Source organism: Terrapene carolina, unplaced genomic scaffold (assembly GCF_002925995.2).
Source record: "Terrapene carolina triunguis isolate 2854851 unplaced genomic scaffold, T_m_triunguis-2.0 Scaffold236, whole genome shotgun sequence".
In the NCBI taxonomy this organism is placed as follows: Eukaryota; Metazoa; Chordata; order Testudines; family Emydidae; genus Terrapene; species Terrapene triunguis.
In genome coordinates this window covers 3,963,029-3,981,226 of record NW_020664587.1, presented here as the reverse complement: position 1 = coordinate 3,981,226, position 18,198 = coordinate 3,963,029, and the positions used below count along the sequence as shown (strand labels likewise).

The window sequence follows — 18,198 nt, the reverse complement described above, 5'->3', positions numbered from 1 at the left end:
CGGCCGGACTGCCGGGAGGAGGGCGGAGAGCCCGGCCGGGGCTCCGCTCTCCCCGGCGGCCGGAGCGCCGCGGGGAGGGCGGCGAGCCCAGTCGCGGCCCCGCTCTCGGGCCGGAGCGCTGCGCCGCGCCGCCCCCCTCCAGGTGCTGCCCCAAGCACATGATTGGTGGGCTGGTGCCTGGAGCCGGCCCTGTCAATAGCCCTTCTGGGTGGGCAGGGTGATGATTCCGGTGCCTGAGTTCACAAGTTCAGGGCAAACATTTTTTAAAGTTATAAACCAAAACGTACGTGTTTTCTTATAGCCTGGAATCCAGACATTACAAGGGAGATAAACGCAGGCAGCAATTGACAAGCATTTCACAGAGTCTAAACACTGAATACATTCTTAGGAGACTAATACCTGCTTTGAGCAAAACGAACATACAGGTGACCTGTGCTGGTCTCCAGCTACGTGGTTGGTTGTTCTTAGCGCAGTGGTTCTTAACCTGGGGGTGCACGCACCCCCTGGGGGTGCGAGATCCCCTTTCTGGGGGTGCGAGATCCCCTTTCTGGGGGTGCGAGACATGCCAGATTTTTTTAGAAGGTAAATCATCGAAAACACAAATTAAGCAAATTAAGTGTGTAATTTTTCATGTATTCTTAATTTTACTGCGAAATTAGAATTATACACCTCTACCTCGATATAAGGCGACCCGATATAACACGAATTCGGATGTAACGCAGTAAAGCAGTGCTCCGGGGGGGTGGGGGCGGGGTTGCGCACTCCGGTGGATCAAAGCAAGTTCGATATAACGCGGTTTCACCTATAACGCGGTAAGATTTTTTTGGCTCCCTAGGACAGCGTTCTATCGAGGTAGAGGTGTGTATTTATTTTATCTCTTTCATTCTATAGTTATGATATATGTAGGTTTCAAGAACTGACCTACTTCAACGATTTTTGATCAGGGGGGCGAGAACATAGATTTTGAGAACCAAAGGGGTGCAGGCTGCAGTAAAGGTTAAGAATGCCTGCAGCCTGGGCAAGAGCTGGCATCCGGCCTGCCAGCATCACCGAGTCAGTTTCCGGTATCCTCTCAATCCAGTATTCGGACTCTGTTTGCTGTGCACTCAGGCCCCAGTGGTGCTGGCAGCCTGGGAATCCAGAGCAGACCCGGTCTAAATAGGTGAAAGTAGAAGATTGCAGCCACCAACACTTAAGCCTCATGCAGTGGGGGCAGTATGGCCTGGTGGCTAAGGCACTGTACTGAGGCCTGGGGTCTATCCCTGGCTCTGCCACCGGCCTGCTGGCTGATTGTGGGTAAAGTTCTGTGCCTCAGTTTTTCCATCTGTAAAATGGAGGTAACGATACTGACCTCTTTGTAAAGCACTTTGGGATCTACAGATGAGAAAAGCTAGGGATAATTATCTATACAAAGCAAATTGCCATGCAGAAGCCCTGTTATAGTTTGAGCAGCCAGTGTGGTTGGGAGCAAATGGTAATAGAACTCATAAAGCATGCCCGTGCCCAGCTAGGCTGTGTCAGCTCTGGTCTTTCCCACTTGGGGCAGCTCTTGGGGGAGCCCTGGTGTAGCAGGCTGGGAGTCTAGCACTGTTCCCCTGCTCGGAGCAGAGTTGGACCACATGGCGGTGAAAGCACTGGCAGCTAGTCCACACTAGTGCTTCCATCCTCAGTGCTACCACTAGTGCCCTAAGGCACCCGGGGCCAGACTTTGACCTCATTCTGGTTTAACGCCATTGATTGCAATGGAGTTATTGCAATATTTGATCAGCATGAGACCAGCATCAGGTCCATAGGCTGCAGTGTGCCCAAGGATGGTCTTGTGGTTATGATGCCAGCCAGGGACTGAGGAGTTCTAGGTTCAATTCCTGGCTCTATTACAGACTTGCTGTGTAACCCGGGAAGCAGTTCCTCCGAGAGGAGACTTGGGAGAAGGGGTGGAGTGGGGGCGGGGCCTGGGGCTGAGCAGGGGTTGAACACTCCCGGGGAAAGGAGGAAGCCGGCGCCTGTGGCTGGAAGGTGAATCTAACCAAACCCAGATGGAAATAAGGTGTAAATTTTTAACCGTTCGGGTAATTAGCCATTGGACATTTGTGTAAAAGATCTGCTCCGTTCATCCAGGACTGAACTCCGAGCAGTCCTCGGGCCGGTGTGATGCAGGTCAGACTGGCCTTAGAATCTCTCAGCCTGGGCTCTGCCCATCAGCCAAACCTTGTCAGACCTGCCTAGCCTGTACCTTCCCCTTTGTATAATGGCCCCTCGCGGTTACGTTTGGGGCGACAGAGGGAAGCCCTTTTCTTTTAGGCAACCAGGTGCCGTTTCTTCCTGGGGGCAGGGACTGGGGAGTCCAGGTTCTATTCCCGTGGCAGGAAGCGCATCGGCCACGGCACCGGGTACCATCTCTTGTTCTGCGCTGTTTGCTCAGTCTGACTCTTCCATTGCCAGGTGTCATGTCTGTGCGGCTCAGCTCCCTGCCTCCTGTGCGGCTGCTGCCCCTCCACAAGGAACTCCACCATCTCCCGCCTCATCTTCACCTTCTTCCTGTTCCTGGGCACGCTGGTCTCCATTATCATGATCATACCCGGAGTGGAAGAACAGCTGCACAAGGTAAGCAGCATTTCCAATGTCCTGCCCCACCCCACTGATGTGGGACCTCTGAGCAAAGGCACAAGCCAGGAGTGAACTGAGGTTGGGGGGGCAGGTGTCAGAAAACGTAACGGGGAAAGAGGATTTAAATATTGAAGCCCTCTGACACTGAAGAAAGGAAAAACGATGTTAATACTTAGCACTCAGTGTTCCCTTCCCACCGCCCATAGATCCTAATGTGCTTTATAAAGACAGGGTGTTATTAACTCTTCTTTCAGATGGGGAAACTGAGGCACGGTGAGACAACGTGACCTATCACCCAGTTCTCACAACTCGCTGTCCATTGGGCCATGCTCCCTCAGTCCCGTCCTGGCATTGTAACTGGCTGAGTAACCAACGGGTCATGAAGACTGAATTAATAGATTGTCTAAATTATGTTCAGCTAATTTGCCCTGTGTTATGCAGGTCTTAGAATGTCACCCTGTAATTCCTGCGTGGAGGCCAATCGCTTGTGGTTAAATGAGGGGGTGTATTTCAGGACCACAGCCAGTCTTCAGATGCCCAGTGATGGAGGATCCACCACATCCCCTGGGAAGATGTTCCAAGGGTTATTCACCCTTGCTGTTAAAAATGTGCATCTTAACTCCCCCCCCCCACTAGAAGTGGTCACTCCATATTAAGGCTGAGGCTCATTGGTGGGAGATGATACTCCCACTGCCAGAACTGTCCCTGTCTTGTGGGCGGCACCCTCTAGGGCTGCCTGGCTGCACCTTTGCCAGCAGCACATTGACTAAGTGTTTTCCCCCAAAGAGGAACAGTTACGTTTCTGGTGAGAACTTTGTGAATTCTGGTCAGTCCTTGTGTGCAAGCTACAAAGGGACATTGTGAAGCCAGTCAGACTCTGGCTACCAGCCCCCTTTGCCTAAACTTGTAGCGAATTAAAGGCCCCTGGCCCTGCAAATAACTCTGCCTCTGCACAGAGTCCGTAAAGGGTTTGCCAGCACAGAGCTGCTTGCAAGACTGGGACCTATTTCCCCTGAAATCCCAGTTAAAAAGGAAAAGCAATTACCTAGCATGGTGGAGTGCCTGGGGTACTGGACTGGGATATGGGAGGCATGGGTTCATAGAATATCAGGGTTGGAAGGGACCTCATCTAGTCCAACCCCCTGCTCAAAGCAGGACCAATCCCCAACTAAATCCCTAAACGGCCCCCTCAAGGATTGAGCTCACAACCCTGGGTTTAGCAGGCCAATGCTCAAACCACTGAGCTATCCCTCCCCCCATTTTATTCCTGCTTCTGCTGTTGGCCTGCTATGTGACTTTGGCCAAGTCACTTCCCCTCCCATCCCTTTGTTTTGCTTATTAGCTCAAGAGATGGATTGACTCTTATTTTGGGTTTGTCCACATGGGGAGTTATTCCAGAATAGCTGTTCCTGATTAACTCAGTTCCAGAATTAGAATGGCTTATTCCAAATCAGCTGAATGCACTTATTTTTTGGAAGTTGGTTAAGCTAATTTGAAGGCACTCGTTCTGGAATAAGAGCATCCACACATGCAGTTGATCTGGAATCATTAATCCACTTTAGATTCACACCTTACTTTATTCTGGATTAATTTTCATGTGTAGACAAGACCTCTGTATAAATTCAGTGCCTAGCGCAGTGGCCCTGATCTTGGTGGAGTCTCTAGGCGCTGCTCTGAGAGGATGTTCTGAGGTGCTCACAGAACCGTTTTCTCCCCGTCTCTCCTTGTACCAGCTTCCTGGCTTTTGTGAAGGAGGCAGTTCAAGTCTAGGCATCCAAGGTCGTGTCAACTGCAAGTCCTTCCTGGGTCATAAGTCTGTGTACCGCATGTGCTTTGCAACGGCTGCTTTCTTCCTCCTCTTCGCCTTGATCATGATCTGTGTGAGGAGCAGTAAGGACCCAAGAGCAGCAATTCAGAATGGGTGAGGCTACTGTGACTTCTCGCCTCGCTGATGTTAACAGGAAGCACTTCACTTAAGTCACAATTATTTTAAAACGTCCTTGGCATGTTACGAACGGAGCCACTGATTGTTCGCAATGAAGTAATTCAAAAAAATCTTGTCCGCTTTATATTGCGGATGCTTTTTCATCTCCCTGGTGGGAATCTGCTGGTCAGTTTTTAAGGCCAGAAAGAGATCATCTGGTCTGACCTCCTGTCTAATGCAGACCACAGAACCTCACCAAGGATTTCCTGCAATGAAGGCAATTAGGATTCACTCTCTTTGTAAGGAAGGATATTGAGTCCAATAACTAGGCAGCGCCCCGCTTTTGCTTTCTGTTTCTCATGCTCTAGCCCAATTGCATTGTTTAGTTTGCAGACCCTGCAGGGGAACTGGTGCAAAGGTAAATCTCGTAATGGTAGGTATGTAACATTTCTCTCAAAATAAACAAAACACTTTAAATTTTGGCCCTGAACTCCCTGCAGCTCTCATGGTCGAAGCAGATGTTACTGCAGGGTAATAGCCTCCCGCTGCTAGATAAATACTGCAGTTCTTGCTCATTTGAAAGCAGGCGTCACTGATCTATGACTGCTCTGTTCCATAAAATGCTGACTGGAGCTTTAATTATTTTCCCTGATGAATGCTGGTGCAAGAAAGGAACAGTTCTTCTGTCTAGCATTATTTAATAGCTGTATTCTGATTGGCTGCTGCATGTAAACATTCTGTTTTCCAAGCCAATCACAGAGCAGCTTATCTACAAAAGCAGATTTTTTGTTTTTTTAAAGGTAACTATTTTCCCGACCAGAGAGAAGTGTGACTTGTTTTTGACTGGAAACAGGGCAGGAAGCCAACACCTGCCATAGATTCTGTGCACTATAAATAGCATGAGTCAACTGCACTCCTGTTCTCTGGTTCAACGCCAAGTAGCATTAAAGAGCGTCAGTGGGCGTAGGACTCGGCCCAGATGGGCCTCACCAGCTTGCTTCCCTTCCTCGGTCTCAGGTGGCTTTGCTTACCTCTTGTCTTCCCATCCAGGTTTTGGTTCTTCAAATTCCTGATTTTGATTGGAATCACAGTGGGCGCTTTCTATATTCCCGATGGATCGTTCACGTCAGGTAAAGACACGTACATGTATAAACACATCCATGCCTCTCCGCAGGTTACATGCAACCTCGGCTGTGCCTTAATATAAGTCAGTGCTTACAGACTGCTCTTGCTGTTAGTCCTTGGAGTCTTGAACAATATCGGGACGTTCTCAGGCGAGGTCCCTGGCCTCTCAAACCCACTTCCCTTGGTGGTCTGCTGGAGCCCAGCTTTAGGTAGCTCAAGGCCTTGGTGCGATGCTGGTTCACGCAGGCCTTACACCTGGGTTGGGGTGAGTGCCCCGGGGTGCCCATTGTAGGACAGATAAAAGAGCCAGTCATCTCAACTGAATGAGTGTTGTTTTGAATTGGATGTGAGCCCCCCAGGTAACGACATCATAGATACAGGGGTTCTCAGGACAAATTATTTGGTTGCCTCAGAGTGCGGCCACCAACTCTTGCAGGTGGCCGCTCTCACACTTTTCCCTGAGATACTTAATTAGCTTTAGGAAAACCAAAACAAACAGGCACATATACACGTCCAAATGATTGTAATTTTTTTATTGCTAGCTAGTAAGTCTGTTGTGAAAAGTGATATTAACAACCACACAAGTATCACTTTTCGCAGTGGACTTACTCAGCACCAGGCAAGCCTGGGGACAAATTAAGCCCTGGATGGGGGTCAGGGGAGGCAGCGGGGGCCAGGGGCGATAGGGATGGAGCCGCCATGCAGCTCCAGAGCCCAGGGCTGGAGCCCGAATCCCCATGACCAGAGCCTGCTGCCCCACCACTCAGGGCTGAAGCCCAAAGCCCGAGCCCCACCACCCTATGGCAAATGGGGAACTCACCGGCTGCCTGGTCCTCCAGCGTTGTGCCCCAGGTATCTGCAGAGGGGGACAGGGCCCAACCCCTGCTGGCGACCCCCAGCAACCAACATCAAAGTAGTGCATCCAGGAGCACCAGGGAGTGGGAGGGGCCGCTGTGTGTCCCCTCCCACCCGCCCCAATCACAGCCCAAGAACCTGTGGCCACAAGAAAAGCTTTGGTGGCCACGTTTGAGAAATGCTGCCATAAAAATAGCTACAGAACACCCCCTCACAGACACACCGTGTGCTTTGGAAGGTCTGATTTCTGGCAGAACATTTAAAATCTTTTTTTCCCCCCTGATTTTTGACTGTTAAGAAGTACTACATCACTTGAGGGTTCTGCTGCTTAGTGCTCTCTGATGCAGGGAAGGGAAAATGCCCATTGCCGGTTGGACTAGAAGCAAGGCAGATAATTTAACTGGCCAATCACCATCATATTCTTCACTTCCTCTCTGGGCTTGTCGATACACAGAACTTCTCCAGTTTAAAGGTGTGGGTTTAAACCGATTTAATTATACCAGTGCCATATTCTTATTTTGGTTTAAACCTGGCTTATTTCATTTAGTTTAATTTGATTAGGAACAGGTGTAAATTAAACTGGAACAATAGTGTCCATACATGGATCTGTACCAGTGCAGGATTGTGTGCAGACAAAGCCTTCGTCTCTGAGCTGTAGTGAAGCAGTAACTCATGCATGCAAATGGCATCTCAGCTCCACATACAGCACAGGGGACAGCTCTATTAGCCATCGGCTCCAAAAGTAACACAAGCGGAGCTGAAATGGAGCTGCTGTTTGCTGTCCAGCTGGTCAGAGCGTTGTCATGCTCATTGGCACGAAAGAGCGAGAGTCACAAACATAGGAACACGGGGAGTGTCCTTACCAAGTTGCCAAACTTTTGAGCAATGCTCACTTCCCCCAGCTGAGGGCAGTGGTGCTTACTAGCTACAGAAGCGTGGTATTAATGCCTTATTAACTGCTCATGCGCCTGGCCTTGCATGGATAGGAAAGTCGCTGCTGGTGGGCGTGCACCCTGCTGAGCCAGGGCAGGACACAGAAGGGAAATGGCTCTCTCCTAGTGGCCGAGGCGGGTTTTAGGATAGCTTAGTTGACCAACAGCAAGAAATAACTTATGAAGCAAACCCAGTACTGATGCTGCTGTAATCCAGCCTGGCTGTATTCTGTGTCTCAGCAACTGGTTCTTGTCTGTGTAAGGGCTGGTCTACACAGGGGAGTTAATCCAGAATAAGGTAGGGTGTGAATTTGCAGTACTAGAAATATTCTGCTATAGCTGCCTGGGTGGACACTCTGATTCTGGAATAGCAATTCCGGTCAGTTTCCCTGCGTAGACAAGCCAGAAGAGTTAACAGGTGGAACAACATGGTGTCTTGCAAGATGCACAGCGACTGTAAACTGGTTGATAAAGTGTGTCCCTTTGCAGCTGCCTTACGGCTGCATGTTCTTGGGCCGGCCCCATTGCACTCCGCCCAAGACATTCCTGTTTTGCGGACACGGTTATTTGCCCCTGAAGTTGTTACCTAGAGCGCAGCTGCCTTCTGTGGTCGGAGTAAATTTCCCAGCATCCCTCTCTCCGGAGAGAGCAGGGCTTTTATGGCTCCAGATCTTGTTGACAATACCGGCTCATCAGTCTGGTGCAGCCGTTTTCAGTGCTGGGCTTGGAAGCCTGGAGAAAGCCCTTCCAGGTGGGAGTGGGGACGAACTCTGTCCTGAGTATACTTCCTAAACCTCCCCACGTCCCGCTGCTGCTGTGTCTGTTACGGCGCTGTCCTCTGGCCCTGGGCTTGTCATGCACCCTTTCTGTTCACGCTTCATATTACGCTTCTGGGTATAAAGCGTTCATCTATGTTTGAATCCATTGCAGATGGTCCAGGGGGTCACGAAGTTGCTTATAACCATTTACAACAGCTTCTACTGCTGTGCTTATAACCCTTTGTAATACACCCTCACTCCTGTCTGCAACATGCTGTAACATCTATTGACCCATCGTCAGTGTGGAGCCTTCATGCAAAGTGTGGCCCAGTTTCCTAGGTAGTGGCCACGGATGGGAATAGTCCGAGTGCTGCGAGAGGGATGTGATGGGGGGTGGGGAGGCACCGGGGGAGCTTTCCGTGCCCCCGTGGGATTGCACGTGCCCCCTCCACAATGTGTGCGATCGCTTCGGAACCGACTGAGCAAGGAGGCGTGTGGAGAACACCCCCAGAGTCCGTAGTGACCCTCCCCCAAGGCAGCTGTGCTACAGCGTCTGCTTTCAAGGAAGGTGGATGTTTTCACTCTTCCAGCAAACGTGAATTTGTTTGCCCGTTATATTAGCTGGAGGAGTTCGCATTGTGAATCAGCAAGTGATGACGTAGGTGAGTGTGATAGAAATATAAAAACAAACCCCTCCATTAGCCGGGGCGGGGACAGAACGTCCATTAGTCCCGCCACAGGAAATGATCCCCCATTTCTCTGCCAAAGCAAAATTCCCATTTGGGGAAAAAAATCTAACTAGCCCCTGGCACAGCCTCAGCCTTTGGGAGCAGACTGGGAGGTAATAGGGTCAAGGCTCTGTGTCTGATCACATGGGCACGCTGGCAGCAGAGCGACAGAAGAAAATGACTCTCCAGGACAGAAGGGTTCATGTGTTTCCTGATCTGGTTCATCCGTGCGGTTAGCGGGCTTGTGCTTGGCTGTGAAAGGAAGCAGGGAGGGAGAGAGCGCCATTAACTGGAATAATGCGGCCTGGTGCGGGATCCTTGGGGTCCCAGCCTGGCTTTCTGGTGCAGGTCAGGGGGTGGCTGTCTCTAGTGCGGTCTCAGACGAGGTTAATTGATTGTTACAGTGACTCTGTCGCTGGGCTGTTTGATCTCGGACTGGCAGACCGGTCTGTCTATTGCTGGGTGCTCTTTGAAGAGGCTGCCAAAGGTGGCATCCGGAGCATTGGATGGAGGCTCTTCCGGTAGCGAGTGGTAAAAATCCAGCTGACCAGCATGGAGAGGGAGCGCGAGCTGCTCTCTAGCCAGAGACACCGGTGGTTTGACTCTCCCTTGGCGGGTGAGTTCAGATTATAGGTCAACAGGTTCACAAATTCAAGCTAGTTCTTCAAATCCCAGAACAGCAGTGTGAGGCATTGCCCAGTCCTGCAGCTCCCCCAGGTTGGTCCCATCCTCTGCGACCCTTCCCGACCCTGCCACACCTCTTTGCTGGGCCCAGGTCTTAGGGCTTATTTGGTTTTGCTGATTAACCCAGGTCTTTACACACGTTAATCACCTCGCCCCAACACTCCCTGAATGCTTGTTCTTGGGGCAGGGACCGTCTTTCTTTTCTGTTTGTACAGCGCCTAGCACAGCGGGGCCCTGCTCTGTGACCGGAGCTCATAGGCTCCAGTGCAATACAAATAATAATTAATGCTCTAAGCTGAGCCCTAGGATAACCCACAGATATCTGGGGAGGGCCAAGCTAGCCTCGTTAGATGTATAATTGCCTGGTAATGGGGTAAAAGCTGGTATGGGCTTATCTCCACCCAGGCGAAGCTGTGTCCTTCACTCAGGTTAGCTAAGTCTGGTTAAAATGGCAGTGATGTCCTGGAAACTCTGCTTTTAACTCAGGATAGCAGCATGAGTTCAGCTCTGGCTCCCACGTAGGCTCTAACCTGTGCTACAAGCCAAGTTGCAGTGTCTTCCCTGCTGTTTTAAACCCCAGTTAAGAGCACGCCTCTTCTGTAGTTTAGCCAAGGACCCAGCCTGCGGGGTGGGGGCTGAGGGAGAAGAGAAGCTGGCCTAAAGCCTGACGATGAAGTCTTAAGCACTCCCTTCTGCAATGGGAACCTTCCCTTGTATCCCAGAGGACGGACAGCTGTCCATAGTCTCTCCTCGGAGCTGATCTCAGTGCAGAGATCATCTCGGTAGGATGCACTGTGGACTTGCATCACTGACACGCACTGAGCTGGTGTCTCCTCAGCAGCACAGTGCCTGGGCAGAGAAGCTAGTGAGAAGTCTCTTCTATTGGCTTCATCCCCAAGGGACTCATTGGTATTATCAAGAACTTATAAAAATTCCCAGCATTAACTCCTTTCTCTCTTTCTCCCCACTCCAGTGTGGTTCTACTTCGGCGTGGTGGGGTCCTTCCTCTTCATCCTCATCCAGCTCATCCTCCTGATTGACTTTGCCCACTCCTGGAGTCAGATCTGGCTTCGTAATGCGAACGAAGGCAACGCCAAGGGCTGGTATGCAGGTCTGTACGGAGCGTATTCTGGTAGATCCACCCAAGTAGATTCCTGTCTCTTCATGAAATGGGACAGATAAGTTGATGGGGCCCCTTTAGCGTTAACGTCCAATCAGCCTAAAAGTTGGGTGAGACCCTGCTCCTGCCCGTTGTGGTGGCTTAAGGATCACGTTTCCCTGCCGGTAGCGTTTCTCTTCCCTACAGCTGTGGGACCGTGCAGGAAGACAGGGAAAGTGACCACACACAAGCTATAAAAACAGACTAACCCCTTCCTGTGAGTTCTAGGGATCTCGGGTAACTTGTGCCAAGGAATTGGCCCTGTCAGCACTGGTTCTCCACTTGCGAAGTAACTCCCTGCTCTCCATGTGTCAGTATATAATGCCTGCATCTGTAACTTTCACTCTATGCATCTGAAGAAGTGAGGTTTTTACCCACGAAAGCTTATGCCCAAATAAATCTGTTAGTCTTTAAGGTGCCACCAGACTCCTTGTTGTTTTTGTGCCAGTAGCAGGCCAAAACTTTACAGGGCGTGTGAAACCCATGCAGGGCGTGTGAAACCCATGCAGGGCGTGTGACGTTGAACTCTGAGCCCAGCCAGGTTCTGCCCCCCCGTGCAGGCCCCCAGCGAGCACTGCAGCCAGTTCCATCCTCTCTCCTCCCCAGCCCTCTTCATCTTCACCTTCATCTTCTACGCGGTCTCCCTCGCGGCCGTGGTGCTGCTGTACGTCTACTACACCAAGCCTGACGGCTGCACGGAGAACAAGGTGCTGATCAGCCTCAACCTGATCTTCTGCGTCATCGCCTCTGTGGTGTCCATCCTGCCCAAGATCCAGGTGAGGGGGGAACCGGGCGGCTGTTGGAAGCCTGTGGCTGCACAGGCTGCTCCGCCCCCTGCAGCTCACACGCCATCTGGTGGCTGAGCAGGGAACAGCGGCTGAGCTGCCCATATGGGTTAGGCCCAACGGCAGGCCCAGTTTGTAATGGCGATGAGTTACTGATGCCGAAGTCGGTACAGCCCAGCCTCTGTGAAACAAAAGCCCCTCATCTGACATGGAGACGGCCCCAGCTCTGGCCTGGTTTCAGATAACACCTCCCCTGACTTAGCTCTTGGGGGAGAACCCCATTTCGGATAACAGAGCCCTGGCTCTAGAGGGGGCCTCAGTCCTGCCGAGCCAGCCAGCCACTGTCTGCAATCGGAGCTAGTCAGCACGCTCTGCAGCCTGCATTCGTGGTGGGCGATGGAGCCAGCTTCTCCGATTACCCCCCCTCCCCCCAAGGGGGCCAGCACCCGTCTCCGCTGGCTTGGCCGAAGTGATGGACTCTTGGAAGACCATTCAAGCAATGGTCTGCAGCAAGGCTGCTCAGATCATGGCTCAAAAGCTGTGTGTGGCCATATAGAGCTTCTCAGCGGCTCCAGCAGCGTGTGCTGGGCTCCCTGCACTCTGCCTGTGTCTGTCACTCTCTGTGCTGCCTGATCTGGGGAGTGCAGAGTGACTGGGGCCCTGCTGTGGGATCCTCTCGTTCCTTGCAGCAGCCAGGAGAAGGGGAAGAGGAGAAGGGAACTTCTGCTACTCCTCCTGGCAGCCAGCTTGGTGAGATGGGGAAGGGTGGAGATGCTCTAGGGTGACCAGACAGCAAGTGTGAAAAATCGGGACGGGGGTGGGGGGTAATAGGAGCCTATATAAGAAAAAGACCCAAAAATCGGGTCTGTCCCTATAAAATCGGGACATCTGGTCACCCTAAGATGCTCTGAGGCTGTGCCATAAGCTGGCATTGGTAGGCAACACTGGGCCAGCCTCCCAGATTGCTGAGCCGAGGTCACCTGGCGCTCAGCACTGAGGACCCCCGGCTTGCAGTGTCATCAGGATTGGGCGGGGACGTCTCGCAGGATTGTCTGATGCTTCTAATAACCCGGCACAAAATTAACCTGTGGAATTTGCTGCCACAAGACCTCACTGAGGCCAAGCGCCTAGCAGGATTCAAAACGGGGTTAGCCATGTCTATGAACGATGAGCGTATCGACAGTTACACTACGTAGGGGTATAAAACCTTCTGCTTCAGGGCATAGGCCAACAACTGACTGTTTGGGGTCAGGAAGAAACTTCCTTCGGGCAAGTTATCCCAGAACTGCTTCTGCAGGGTTCCTTCACCTCCCTCTGGAGCATCTGGTGCTTTCAGTTCAGACTTGCTGGGCTTGAAATCGGTGGCTTGTCAGGGCCTGTCTGGGACAGGGGGCTAGTCCGGTCGGGCAGGGTCAGGCTAGCCCTCGCTGCGCCGGGGCATACTCAGCAGCAGTACTGGGAGGAAGGTGCCTCTTGCTGGCGTTGCCCTGGGCTGGGCTGGCAGGGCCTGGTGCTTTGCCAGGGCTGGCGGTGATGCTGCCTGCTGGGCTGAGCCGGGTGGTTGGTTGTGCTGGGGATGGCGCCGACGTTGAATGACCTGCTCATTGCCTTTGCAGGATGCTCAGCCTCACTCAGGCCTGCTGCAAGCCTCCATCATCACCCTCTACACCCTGTTCATCACCTGGTCGGCCCTGGCGAACGTACCAAGTAAGTGACGCTGGCGCTCGAGGGCTTTCGGCCGGTGTCTCGAGGGTGAATCACGCGAACCCTGCCTCAGCCTCTGGGGAGACCTGCCCCTGGAGCTCGGCAAACCGGCTTCTCTGACGAGCAGGGCGAGGTAGGGTGCGAAGGAGCGGATGACTGGCCAGCAGAGGCTGCAGGTGGCCTTGGAGCAGCCTGGGATGGCACGCGCCCATCCAGGAAGGCTAATGCAGGGGGTGTCTGTCTCCTAACCCCTCTGACCAGGGCCTCTCCCTGCTCACTCTCCTCTCCCAATGACTACGTGACCTTTTACTGTCTGGCGTCCAGTTGGCTTCATTGCCCCTCATGCACCCAGCTCCCCTCGCTGGCGATTGTTGCCGGTTACAAACTAGAACCGAAGCCGGCGAGTCCCAGGAGCTGTAGCTGCTGCTCAGGGCCGACCCTTTCCAGCCCTGCAGCGGGTGAGTTGTAGCTAGAGGCTCACTGGCTGGGCAGTGTGATGCATGCCCAGATCCAACCCAGCCCAGTGGGTGTGGGGTGTGCGCCAGTCCAGGGCTCGTGTGTGTGCCTTTGAGTGGATGGAAATTGTCAGTTACATGAGGATCGTTGCCCGCACTCCAGCGCGTGAAGGGGGTCTCAGCTTCGGAGGCCAGGGTTGTTCAGTGTTGTCGGGCATTCACCTTCAGGTCTGTATTGGAAAGCAGACCGGGGGGTGGGGGGGGGGAAGGGACACAGGTCTCTGTCAAATAAGCGGGGTGCAGCGCACACCGAATACCTTTGAAATTGGCTCTCACCTCGAACTTTGTTAGCAACCTCCACAGGGGTCCCCGAGCTGGTCAGTGCATTGCCCCGACACTCTCTCCTGCCAGGGCCTGGTTTGCTGGGATGGTGGGAGGAGGAGCAGCGAGTTACTGCGCTGCTGGCTGTGCCTTTTCTCCGGTCTCCAGGGCCACCTGCCAGAGCCGCAGTCCCCTGCAGGTCCGAGTGGGTGGAAAGGGTCTTGCTGCTTACGCTGGCTTTTGAATTCCTTTTCAGACAAGTACTGTAACCCCACGCTCCTGGTGAGGAACAGCACCGCTGGCCTCGTGGCTGACGGGCAGGTGACTCAGTGGTGGGATGCCCCGAGCATTGTGGGATTGGTCATCTTCCTCCTGTGCACACTCTTCATCAGGTGAGGGCTGAGGCTGCTGCGGCTCTCCTGCCATGGCCGACGGGGAGTGTGTCTGCCTGAGTCTCTGCGCCGGGCGGGGAACCCCCTGGATCCTTCTCGTCCTGTCCCCTGCCGCGGAGCAGCCAGAGCAGGGGGACTCCGGAAGTCGGCGTGAGGCGTTATAGCAATGCCGGCCTGGGAGCTCCAGGGCAGCGCCCCCCACACAGGGCTTTCTCCTGAGCATCGTGCAGCTCGGGCTAGACAGAGACGTCCCCTGAGCGAGATGTAACTGAGGGCAGAGCCTGGCCTGCTGTGGTATTTGGCTAACGACCCCGTTCATTGTGAGTGAGCCAGAGGGGTGAGCGAGGAGGGGAGGGGAACTCCCCCGCAGACATCATCCAAAGCCGGCAGGAGTATAGAGCTTCTGAGCCTCTCTGCAGTGGACTTAACTTCTCCCTGATGTCTCTGCTCTCAGCGTCCGCTCCTCAGACCACAGCCAAGTGAACAAGATGATGCTGACCGAGGAAAGCCCGGCCATGCTGAGTGGCGGGGACCCGGGTGTGGAAGATGGGGTGCAGCGGGCCTATGACAACGAGCAGGATGGCGTGGCCTACAACTACACCTTCTTCCACATCTGCCTCTTCCTGGCCTCCCTCTACATCATGATGACGCTCACAAACTGGTACAGGTAGGAGCTCCCCGCCGTCGGCCTCTGAGTCCGCACCGGGGTCCCGCTGCGAGTGCCAAGAGCCGGTGCTTCTGGCTGGGGGCTGCAGGGCAGAGAAGGGGGCGACGCCTGCATGGGATCAGGCTTGCTTGGCAGCCCAGCAGTGACTGGCTGTGCGGAGGCGTTTCCACCGTGATTTGGGGTGGAGGGAGCAGTCTGTGGAGCCTCTGTGTCCCCAGCCCATGGTGTGGTTGCTGTTCTCCCTCCTGCTCATTCAGGGCTAAGGAAGCATCAGACCGCTGATTACTGCTTACAGGAAAGGTTAGGCCTGCATTGAGGCACCGGGGTTATCCCTGAAGCACTTCAATCTCCTCGTGTTCTGGGATTGATGGGTTGGTGGGTGAGGCGCTGGGCTGGAAATCAGGGAACCTGGGGTCTATTCCCGGATCTGCGTCGCAAGAAAAATGCTTCATTGCTCCGTGCCTCGGTTTCCCCATCAGTCAAACAGCGATGATGTCACGGAGTCACCTTTGATTTCAAGGGCAGGGGAAGGCTCCCCCAGACACAATCTGTGTTGTAAACGTGCCGCTGAGACCACATCGCAGATACTGAGAGGCACAGGGACAAACACTCCCATCACAACCGTAGCAAGAGATCTCTGAAGGCGAAATTCATGCCAGGCAGAGCCCTGTGAGGCTCCAGCAGGACTTGCGTGGTGCATAGGCCTCGCGCTGGTCCTCTGCCCCGGGAGAGTTTCACCCTGGCTGGCTACCGAGCTGGTAATAGGGCCCAAAGCTCCATGCCTTTCCCCATCCCGTCCCTGCCACTCCGGCGAGAGGCAGATGAGTATTAGGCGGTCTTGGCCTGGTGTGACTGACAGCTTTCCCAGCCAATCAGCAAGCCCTAGCTGCGTGCAGCCTCCCAAGTGACTCTGTGGCTCTGCTCTGAACGTGGAGTTTCTGGGCTGGCTCGCTGGGGGCATGCGGCCATGGCAGGCTCCCCCCTCTCCCCCCCCCCACACACTGTGCTGCCACGAGAGCAGGGTTGCCTTGGTAACCAGTGCAGAGCAGCTGCAGCAGCCGTGCAGGCTGGGTCCCCTTGGAGGTGTCCTCAGCTGAACTCTGCCAGGCACGCGAGCAGGGAGCTTGCAATGGAGCCTGACCTCTGGTGAGAGTCCGGGGGGGGGCTCTGCAGGCTCCCTGGTAAGTCAGGATGATCTGGCTGTTGGAGAACCTCACCCGGGAGACTCTAACTGGGAGCCCGAGACGTGTCTGTCGCTGCCCCCATCCTGCCCCTCCCCTCTCTCTCTCCTTCGCTATTGATAAAGCTCCAGTCGCTCAGGCACTTCTCCGGTCCCTGCTCCGGCAGCCCTTCGCTGACAGTCTGTCTTGCCAATGCACGCGTCAGAATGAGCCCCCGTTTGCTCCCCAGCAGCTGTGCGGGTCCAGCGTGCTCTCCCCAGCTGGGCCCGGGTCCGGCTCTTGCTGTCCACGGGGCAGCAAGGGCAAGTGGGGGCAGGCGGTTTCAATTGGCAGTAACGCAGGCTGGTGTGGAGTGACCAGGGAAGCACTGGTTTAATTAAAGGTGTGAATTTAAACGGGTGCACTCCCAGTTAAGGGAATCCCCCACGCTCCTTGCCCCACGCATGAGTGACCCCTACAGTCAACTTATCCACTTGGGTACAGGGCTTCAGTTCCTTACTTCTCTCCCAGCTACAGAGCTGGGCACGGGCAGGGGAATGGGCAGGAAATACCAGTTGGAACTAGACTACCCGGTACGTTGCAGTGCCCCGATTTCACCTGACTGCGGGGGGCTTATGTTTGGTGTTTCAGGCCCGATGAAGGTTCCCAGACGATGACGAGTCCGTGGACTGCAGTCTGGGTGAAGATCTCGTCCAGCTGGGCTGGTCTCCTCCTCTATCTCTGGACCTTAGTGGCCCCCATCCTACTCCCTGGCCGGGAGTTCAGCTGAAAAGGACATGCAGACAACCATGGTCCAAACCTGTTGGACAGCTTGGACTCTCCAAGCCAAGGAGCCCTGTTGCCAAAGGCCGATCCCTGTCCCTGTCCCTGTCCCTAGAGCTGGGTTTGGTTCTCATGGTGGGGAAAGTCCTAGCTATGGATGAACCCTGGATTCCTGTTTCTGCACCGAGACCAGTTCCTCGGAATTGTGCCTTTCTTTGTTTATTGTTTGAAAAGGGAAAAAGTGCCAAGCAGGGAAAGTCTGTAGCTTGTGGGTGAAGTCGGAAGTGTCGGAGGAAATGTTGCTGGGTTTATGGGTTGTTTTGGGGTTTGTTTTACTATTGTAGATCTCCCAAGTTTGTCTGGGTGTTTCAGCATGGCCTCCGGGCTGCTCTTTTGCAAGGAGGCAGTTGAATCACCTTTGAGAAGTTTTGTTTTTAAGCGGATGCTTGTACAATGCATTCTTTGACTCGTGTTACCCAGGGAGCATTTTGTATAATTCTTACACAGCCCATTTTAGCATGTACCTATCTATGGACCTACAAAGATTTAAATAAATAGCCAGAATTCAGTATCAGTTGGCATTGGTTGAGTATCAGCCACCCCTGTGTAATCAGTGATCGGCCCAAGGGAATATTCTAACTTCATAAACCAGCTTTCAATAGATCAAACCGTCTCACGGTTACAAGTCTCCAGGCATGTGGCTGAAGAACAGTTACAGCCAATTGCAGCCTCGGAAACATAATGGAAACCTTTCACAAATTACACTTGATTTACACCATCCAATCTCCACATAGGCCCCTCCCATGAGCAGTCAATGCACTCTGTAGCCCCTCCCTCCAAATTGTTATTCCCTGAAGCCCCGACTCCAAACTGACAGCAATGGACGCTGTCCAGAGGCCGCTGCGGGGAATTCTGTGACGCTCACAAGCGATTGCCTTGGAGAACAAGAATGATATTTGCTATATAGGTGTCATTCTGAAACCTCCTTGCCACAGGGTGCTCTCTGCTGCTCACGTTACCCCTTATGTAGTTTGCCCTGCACAGGTTATACAAGGACAAAGGGGGGTGAAATGACATGCTGAAATCCATCCAAATCTCTCTTCATTAGTGGTCTAGGATGAGACGCTTCAACAGAACCAGGAGCAGAAATGAAAATGGT

At 53.4% G+C, this 18,198-nt stretch overlaps 1 protein-coding gene across 1 annotated transcript in view; it reads left to right on the top strand.

The window, feature by feature from the left end:
- SERINC2 (serine incorporator 2) overlaps positions 1-17,702 on the top strand; it is a 28,884-nt gene extending 11,182 nt beyond the window's left edge. The window contains exons 2-10 of the mRNA XM_026657153.2: positions 2,443-2,604; positions 4,341-4,528; positions 5,582-5,661; positions 10,587-10,724; positions 11,379-11,548; positions 13,174-13,264; positions 14,294-14,429; positions 14,884-15,096; positions 16,908-17,702. Coding sequence (XP_026512938.1) covers positions 2,443-2,604; positions 4,341-4,528; positions 5,582-5,661; positions 10,587-10,724; positions 11,379-11,548; positions 13,174-13,264; positions 14,294-14,429; positions 14,884-15,096; positions 16,908-17,046 — 1,317 coding nt within the window. The 3' untranslated portion in view covers positions 17,047-17,702. The remainder of the gene's footprint in view (positions 1-2,442; positions 2,605-4,340; positions 4,529-5,581; positions 5,662-10,586; positions 10,725-11,378; positions 11,549-13,173; positions 13,265-14,293; positions 14,430-14,883; positions 15,097-16,907) is intronic.
- Positions 17,703-18,198: the final 496 nt, after the last annotated feature.